General features: G+C 42.0%; 1 protein-coding gene and 1 pseudogene across 4 annotated transcripts; both read left to right on the top strand.

Moving 5' to 3' along the window:
• The first annotated feature begins 350 nt into the window (after positions 1 to 350).
• Positions 351 to 5,678, top strand: LOC112284843 (calcium-dependent protein kinase 13). 4 transcript variants are annotated; one of them, XM_024525153.3, is made up of 4 exons: positions 382 to 769; positions 950 to 1,449; positions 1,691 to 3,003; positions 4,073 to 5,678. In XM_024525153.3, the coding sequence occupies exons 3-4, from the start codon at positions 1,774 to 1,776 to the stop codon at positions 4,091 to 4,093; spliced, it is 1,251 nt and encodes a 416-aa protein (XP_024380921.1). In that variant the 5' UTR covers positions 382 to 769; positions 950 to 1,449; positions 1,691 to 1,773; the 3' UTR covers positions 4,094 to 5,678. The 4 variants fall into 4 exon arrangements, with proteins under 4 accessions (XP_024380919.1, XP_024380921.1, XP_024380920.1 ...); XM_090251641.1 differs by having other exon boundaries at positions 432 to 769; positions 1,005 to 1,449; XM_024525151.3 differs by lacking the exon at positions 4,073 to 5,678 and having other exon boundaries at positions 351 to 769; positions 1,691 to 3,748.
• On the top strand, positions 4,091 to 5,678 carry LOC112284844 (nucleotide pyrophosphatase/phosphodiesterase 1-like; annotated as a pseudogene).
• Positions 5,679 to 8,789: the final 3,111 nt, after the last annotated feature.

The raw sequence follows: 8,789 nt of genomic DNA, 5'->3' as shown, positions 1-8,789 counted from the left end.
TCTAGTAACAACAAAATCTAGTATCAACAAAATTTTAAAAAAAGAGGGAGCAAAAAGAGGGAGCAAAGACAAGGTCAAGATGGGAACATGGGCACTAGGCAAATGGGGGTTATGGGGGGGATAAAGAAAAGTGGCAAAAGGGGGAGTCGCCAAAGAATTGCTTACAGAGCACTGAGGAGGACTTCCAGAAGTGCAACTGAACTCGCGACGCCGGCGACGACAAACCTTGTCAGCGCGAACTGGATCAGCATCCCCGATCGACGATCGTCGCGCCGCGCGGAGCCCCCACCAGCATCTGGATCCATCCCCAAATCCACGAGGAGATCAACACTCGCTGCTTGCTCCCCTCTTGCGGCGAATCCCACCACTCCGCTCCTACTTGTAGCTTGTAGTGGCCATGGGGATGCAGCCCCGCTAGCTAGTTGAGCACATCAGTGCTCGCTCGCCACGCCCCTCTCCCCCGTCGCAATGGGGTGGTCGCTATGTGCCTGCAGGTACCCGTCGTCACCGCATTGACACCGGCGGCGAGTGAAAGCGCGGGTGGTTAATCGTCTAGGATGGCCGTTGCCACGATTCGCAGATCCACCTGAGTCTTGTTGGTCGCGTTTTCTCACTCCCTGTTACCTGCTGCTGTGGATAGTTCCTTGTCGAAGCTCCGGAGTTTTGTTGGTCGATTGAAATTGTGGGATTGGGGGCGGCGGTTGATAGTATCGCGCAGGCAAACTTACATGCAGCAGGAGCTGTGGTGATAATTTCGGTGGACACGGTGGTGAGTGTTTCTTTTTTGGTGCTGGTCGGTGTTTGTGCGAGGGTGTTCACATTGTTTGTCGAGATAGGTTCGGTTGGCGTACGTGAACGAGGTTTTCGAGGTGCGCCGGCAGTCATGTGGGATTTTGTAGCGTGGGTGTAGAAGAGTTTTGATGGGTGGTGTTTTGGTTTGTTTTGTTAGGATGGCGGTGAGGAGGTGACGATCTGCTCAAACGAAGCTCGTTTATCATGGGCAGGGAAGGTTGCGAGAGTGAGGAGACTTAATACAAGTTGCAATTCGCTTCGGTAGCATCAATTCGAGGTTTCAGCGTCCGATTGCTACTTGGAAGTGAAATTGGGAAGTTGTGAGCCAGGCGTCGTACTTGGGCTCTGTTTCTCATTCATCGTCTTGCTGCTGCGCCGCTGTTGGTCCATCATCGACAATTAATAAGATTCTCTAGCAGGGAGAGGACTTCGGCCGAAGACAAGAGAGCTGAAGTCCTCTATAAGGAATCTTGAAATATTGCCTCAGAAGTTGGATAGGTGATTTCGTAACTGCGCAAGCATTGGATTATGCGGTGGAGCCCTAAGCGGAGTTTTACATGCGTCTTCGCATGTTGGCCAATGGCTGTGTGGATGTCGAACCCCGGCAACCCTTGAGGACATCACCGTCCACAATCTCTCTCGATTCCCTTATTTTTGGTGAGTGCCTGCTTGCTCTCGCGCTCCCTTTGTCCTTTGTAGATTTTCGACAAAGACGCTGTTGACTTATCAAAGCCATTCGATTTTTATATATATAGTTCGGCGGAGCCCTGTTCCTATTTTATTCGGTGCATGTTGTATTGGCACCCCTATATTACATCCGCAGCACTTTGCATTGGCACCTCGAATTAATTCCTCTGGAGCGCGTCTCATTTTGACCAGAGATGTCTTATTCTTGCAGGAATGGTGCCTCTTGGTTAAGCATCACCGTAACCAGCCGAATTTTCTTTCTGAGGGTTTGCGTGTCAATGGTGTCTTGTTTGCATGGCGAATGTCGCATGCCTGATCGGATCTCGAGAGCATCTACCCCTCCCTGTGCTGTTACAAAACACCAGAGATAATTTCGAGCAGATCTACTCTGTTGGGCAGAAACTCGGCGCGGGCCAGTTCGGCACCCCGTATCTCTACACCAAGCGCGCTACAGGGTTAGAATATGCTAGCAAGTGCATTCCCAAGCGGAAGCTCATTTCCTTGGAAGAAATCGAGGATGTCGGCCGCGAGGTTGAGGTCATGTACCACCTCTCCGGCCACCCCAACATCGTCAGTGTTATGGAAGCATGTCACAATTCCGGCGTCGTGGACCAGGATTTGAAGCCTGAGAACTTTCTCTTCAAGACCATGAATGACTACTTTGTTTTGAAGGCTGCGGACTTTGGGTCGGCTCGATTGTTCGAGCCAGGAGATGTGTTTAGTGAGAGAGCGCAGGGCATATTGGAGAGAAAGATGGAAGGGGTGCCCCCGGTCTTCACCGCCAATCCGTGGCCGAACATTTTCGAGGGAGCTAAGGACCTGACCCGAATGATGCTGAACCCTGATCTGAAGCAACGGCTGAACGCTCACGAGATTTTAGAACATTCTTGTATTCGCGAGGATGGTGGGACGCTCAAGAAGCAGGTTACGTCCCTTGTCCAGTTCCGGATGAATCAATTCGCTCTGCTGAACAAGCTGAAGAAATTGGCGATCTGGATCATTACCGAGACGCTGTCGTTGGAGGAGATCACCACTTTGAAGGAGGTTTTCACCGATATGGACAGTTACAATGACGGCGCGATTAGTTTCGAGGAGCTCAAAGCGGGCCTGCTCAGGATGGGGACCTCTCTCAAGGACACGGAGATTTTCGACCTCATGGACACTTGGCATGTAGACCACGATGGTATTGTCGATTTCAAAAAATTTGTAGCTGCCACTCTGAGCTTGAATCAAATTGAGTTGGAGGAGAGATGTAGACCACGATGGTATTATATCATGGCAGCTCTTCAGCATCTCGACAAGAGCGGCAGTAGATACATCACCACCGACGAGCTCCTCGCCGTCTACTTCGAGTTTCACATGGGGGACCTTCGCTTTGAGTATCTCCTCCACGACGTGAGCATTGACGCTGATGGCTGCATCGACTACAAAACATTTTTGTCCAAGCTGGGCGGGGGCAATGGCGGTATGGGCCATCAGAATGTGAGGTGCATCCCGGGCATCACAAATGTGCTATCACTCGAGGTGCAGTACTGGTCTCCTCTCTTCTTTTTCGTTCATCTCGGATAGCCTGTACTTTGAAGAGGAAATCGCCAGAAAGATCCGAGTGGGGGAACACAATGATAATGATTTTTTTTGAAAACAGTCCTTGAATTCCTCGAGTTTTGATGAGCACTAGAACTACACAGCATTTAAGCCGGTCGGTGGTCGAACGAGGGTAAGGATGAATTTGGCGTCGAACATGAAGCTAAATGCCCAAGTGTGTTGCCGAATAGAAACGGGTGTCGAAACCCTAATTACTTTGTTGCAGCTGTAATGCGACTGGAATGATTCAAAGTTGGAAGCCGTTCAGGAGGGCATACTACAGCAGAACCTTTCGTCATCTCCATTAACTGTGTGCAGTGTTGAACCGTGGAGGAGAGCCTTTTCCTGCTGTAGAAAGGAACACCTAAGAGAGTAAATAGTTTTAAAAATAAAAAAAAAAAAAAAAATGTCGTTCTCTTCTTGATGACAAAGTGATGAGTTTGCACTTGGTAGAGTTGCAATCTAGACTGTGGAGTTGCCTTGTATTTCTATGAATTTCGCCAGTCTGCAAACTTGCCTTCCGCAGCAACCCGCCTAGCTTGGCAGTGCAGTAGCAGACAAATCTAGGAGGTATTTGGCTTGTTTAAATTTTTAGAGTGTAATGTACCGGATGATGTGTTGCTCTTTACATCAGTCCCATCGTAAGAAAAGCTGTGTAATGGTGGCGTGCTTGCACCTTTTCGAATGTCGTGTGTTGAACTTCGCCATCTGCCTTTCCTTTGATACGTGAAATGGGTTTCAGTTGCCACTTGCAAAGGACCTCTGCACGCCATTTCACAGGGGTCCCCAACATGCAGAAAGCCACCTGCTCACTCATCCCAGAGAGTGCGAACCCCAAACGCTTAGTTTGCTCGTGCTAGTGTCAAGGTTTGATCGTTGGAAGGACCTCCAAAGTCCTTTCAAATCTGCTTGAATGTGAGATGATTTGCTCTGGTCACTTTGGCTATGGCGGATTCGTAACGAAATCCTAGATTGCGGGATGCTCATACTGGTGAGCCTCTCTTGTCAGAATATTGTCTACAGGGTGTAGGGGCGGGCACTGATCAGTACGTTAGATGCAATTGCCTCCTATGGGTGGTGGCGTTTCCTTTCCTGGTGATATGGCTGGTGATGAGCTCGTTCGGAGTTTCTGGGAACAAAGAGGAATTCAATGGATCGTGGGGTGCGGGCCGCCCGATGACGAAATTGGACAAGGCGATGGTGATCTTGATATCCTCGGATGGGTTCAGATGGGGCTACCACCAGAAGGCACCGATGCCCAATATTGACAGGTTGCGTTTGAACGGCACAGAAGTGGATGCGGGGATGATCCCCGTGTACCCATCGGTGACTTTTCCAAACCATTACTCGAGTGTTACGGGACTGTACCCAGCATGGTATGGAATCATCGGCAACCATTTCAGTGATCCAGACCTCAACAGCACGGAGAAGTTTGACATGCAGAATAATGATCCGAAGTAGTGGCTTGGCGAGCCCATTTGGGAGACGGTGGTGAAGAGCGGCTTGCACGCGGCGACGTATTTCTGGCCCGAATCTGAGGTTGTGAAAGGGCCGTGGAACTACCCTCAATCCTTTTGCCACCGCTACAACGGCTCGGTGCCCTTCGAGGACCGAGTGGATGGCGTGTTAGGGTACTTGGATCTGCCTTCGGAGCTGAGACCCAGCCTGATCACACTTTACTTTGAGGAGCCGGACGAAGAGGACCACGTTTATGGACCCGACGCACCGCAGATCACTGAGCAAATTGTGCGCATCGATCGCATGGTTGGAAAGCTCATGGACGGGCTCCAGGAGAGAGGCATCTTGGACGATGTCACAATTATCATAATTGGAGATCGCGGCATGCTGGGAACTTGCCCTGACCGGGTGATATGTCTCGAAGATCTCAAACCGTGGATTGAAATCCCCGACGACTGGGTCGATTCCTATTTCCCCATTCTGTCAATTCGGCCACCGTCTGCAGTGGATGTGCGATCAGTCCTCAAGAATATTACAAATGGGTTTGCCTCCGGGCAAGTGAAAAATGCTGAATTTGTGAACATATACCTGAAGGAAGATTTGCCAGCTCGGTTGCATTTCCCCGCGGGCAACAGAATCCAGCCGATCATTGGAATGGTGGCGGAGGGTTACAGATTGGAAGCTCAGAGGACTAACAAGTCCATGTGCGAGCTCACGGCTACGACAACGCGCACCTTTCCATGAGGACGATTTTCTTCGCGCACGGGCCTCGATTTGCGAGAGGCAGGAAAGTGCCATCGTTCGAGAATGTGCAGCTGTATAATCTCATGACGTCTGTTCTCGGAATCTCGGGCGCTGCTAACAATGGCACGTCTCTCTTCGTGGAATCTGTTCTGTTGCCGAAATCCTAATGTTGGAAAAATACGCCGAGGGTTTCCAGCCCAATACCATACTCGGGGCCACATTGATATCCGCCAGCTTCGAACATCAGTTATGTAATAGTGTCACCAAAACTAGAAGATCAGGTCTGTATTCTATAAGTACAGTGAGAGTGAAGTTCTTTTCTTGTGAAAGATCAACTTGACTCCCTTAGGTCATCTGAGATCATGTATAAATTCAACACACATGAAATATATCATCACTTTTGTTTGTGTAAATTCTACATGGTATCAGAGGGCTGCTTATAGTTATTTACAAGAGTTTGTTTTATTTTGCTTAGAGAGTGTAATAGAATTAGTCACAATGTTGAGTTCCAACTATCCTCTACAAGTTGGAGATGCCAATAGGTTGATTATAGAAGACAACTTTCATGTTTAGAGCTTGAAGATAAAAAAGTTTTTGCAAGCAGAAAACATGTGGGAGTATACCTTTGCAAAGTTAACACCTACAACATATCCATATATATATATATATATATATATATAACTAATGCACATTGATAGAGGTTCAGTTTTCTAATATGAAAACAAAAGAAATGAAGATTATAAACTTTTGTTATAAAGGACTACCTTGTAGACTTTGTCGTTGAATATAACGAACTATTGGATGCATGGAGAACATTAAAGGATAAGTATAAGAGTGGAGATCCTCTTGTGGTATTGAACTCTCAACATTAAAGTTTTGGAATTTCATCTTAATGAAAGAGTTCTTGAGGATGGCTTTTGAAATCAAAAATCAATTGGATGCACTTAGTATAACAATTCTTGCCAAAATCCTTATACAAATAGTTCTCAATGGATTATCTCATTTTTTTGATAGTTTAATATATAATCGCAAAGTTATTGATTAGTTTTTCAACTTTGAGAAAATATCATCTAGATTGATTGTTGAGATATACAAACTACAACTAAGAGCAAATTCTAATTGTAATTTCAAGAGTGAAGTCTTACTAGTACATGCATTTAGAAAAAATTACAATCCTAGAAATATGAAGAATAGAAGAAGTTACTCATCTTATAGAAGTAGGCATCCTTTTTTGAGAGGCCAAGGCATCATTGAAGTCCTTTATGCTCATGGAGACACACATCTAATCTATCGCTATATTTATGGTAAGGTAAACTACATGGCAAAGAATTACAAATTTAAGAAGTTTTTACTTAATGTCAATAAGCCAACAACAAGCATCATAGAAGAAGATGATGTTTTTTCCTGCTCCAATTATGATGATTTTAATTCTTGATATGAAAAAATTAATTTTACTAAGATTATCAAAGTAAGAAAGAATAATTGTAATTACTATCTTGATAGTGGAACCTCCATATATATGACAAGCAACTAATAAATATTAAGCTTATTCAAACTTGTAAGTCACTTTGAGAGAATTAAAGCAGTAGGTAGTGAGTCAATTTCACTTTTGAGCAAGGAGATATCAACAACAAAATTGACAATGAAGGCTCCAAAAAGATATGTAATGTTCTATTTGTATCTTCTTTGAAGAAAAGCTTATTGTTAGTGGACTTTTTCATAGATGAAAGAAACTTGATGATCTTTTTTATAAATAAGTATTGAATAAATGATCAAAAAGAAGAATACTATGTGATCACCTTCGGGTCATGCAAATATAGGAGTAGACTTCATTCTATAAATTAGTCATTTGTTGAAGTCAATACTTCCATGGCAAAGTAGATTAGACTAGGGAATAGTTGACTTAGACATCTCAACTATTATAGCCTAAGACAACTCTACATGAAATAAAGAATAAAAGTTTCACTTTTAATTAGAACAACACCAAAAAAAGTTTATAAAGCTTGTAATGTGGGTCATTAATATAAAATGAATTTTTCACAACAAATCTTTAATATGTCAAAGAAGGTGCTACAACTTACATATGCAAAATTGAAAAGATTAATCACAAATCTATTCCAAAGTAGAACTTTGTAGTGTTCATTGCCAATTACTCTTCTCAAAGCTAAGTTTACTTCTTAAAGTCTAAAAACAAAATCTCCAATTTCTGTACATTCAAAGTTCTAGAAGAAAACGCAACATGTAAGAAAATACTCATGCTAAGGATTGATATTTGTGGTGAATTTTTATCTCATTAGTTTAAAGAATATTGCTAAAAATAAGGAATTGTAAGACGATTGATACAAGCTCTAACCTCCAAACAAAATAGAATATTAAAAATTTGAGGTTATAATAGGTTGATCATAGAGAAGGCAAGAAGTATATTTTATATAAAAATAAATAAATAAATAAATAAATAAATAAATAAATAAATAACTACCTATAAGTCTATGATTGGAAGCAATCAATAGTAAAAATCATTTAATAAATCTATATCCAATTAATGCTAATGATAGAAAAATACCAATAGAAATTTTTACCAAGAAGAAGCCAAAAGTAAAGTATCTAAGGTTATTTGGATATAATACTTATTTGCATATGTCAAAAGAATAGAAAAATAAGCATCATACTAAGATAATAAAATGTATCTTTGTTAGATAGAACTCTAATTGCAAAGCATATCAGGTCTACTAGCCTACAAAGAGAAAGATAACTATTAGTAGAGATGTCATCTTTGACAAGTCCAAAATTGGCTATCATCATCTTAAAGACAATCATAATCATGAGAATTTTGAAGATGTGTTCTTTACTTTAATAAGAACTTTAAGAGAACATGCAACATTAACTCACAATGATGTTGGGTATAAACAAATTGAGGGCCAACATACTAAACTTGAAGATATATCATTTCTATCACAATCTCTAATTAAAGCAATGAAGTAGCAGTCTTTTAATGTATACTTATTAAATATATATACCATGCAATCTCCAAAACTATCATTACTTGTAGTTCCTAATTTATCAATTCAACTAGGTCAGCTTTTCATACATAAGAGAATAGATAGATGTAAACAATCATTAACAAAGCTTTGTAATAATTAGCTACTTAGTTTTTATGTAAAAATGGATCCTATTGACTATTTTGAAGCTACAAAGAATAAACAATGGAGAGATACTATTAGCTAAGAAATTCAAAGCATTAAGAAAAATCACACATCAAAGGTTTGTGATTTATTAAGTAAAAAAATGCCCATCTTTTTTAGCTGGGTCTTTAAAAAGAAGATTGGAGCATTATACAATATCAAAAAATATAAGACTTAAGTAGTGACATGTAGATTGAAGCAACAAGAAGGTAAAGTTTTCTTTAAATATTTTATTATTGTCATCTATTAGAATACAATAAAGACATTAAAGGCATTAGCAACTGCTCAAGATTAGGAGATGAAATAATATGATGTGAAATACATATTTTTAAATAATATTTT

This window comes from Physcomitrium patens, chromosome 7 (genome assembly GCF_059467195.1).
Source record: "Physcomitrium patens ecotype Gransden chromosome 7, ASM5946719v1, whole genome shotgun sequence".
Classification (NCBI taxonomy): Eukaryota; Viridiplantae; Streptophyta; class Bryopsida; order Funariales; family Funariaceae; genus Physcomitrium; species Physcomitrium patens.
Note: the sequence above shows the minus strand (reverse complement) of the source record. Positions and strands in the feature narration are given on the sequence as shown.

Excerpts from the sequence above, each read along its gene's own strand:
- LOC112284843 (XM_024525151.3), top strand. The coding sequence starts at position 1,774 with ATGGCGAATGTCGCATGCCTGATCGGATCTCGAGAGCATCTACCCCTC.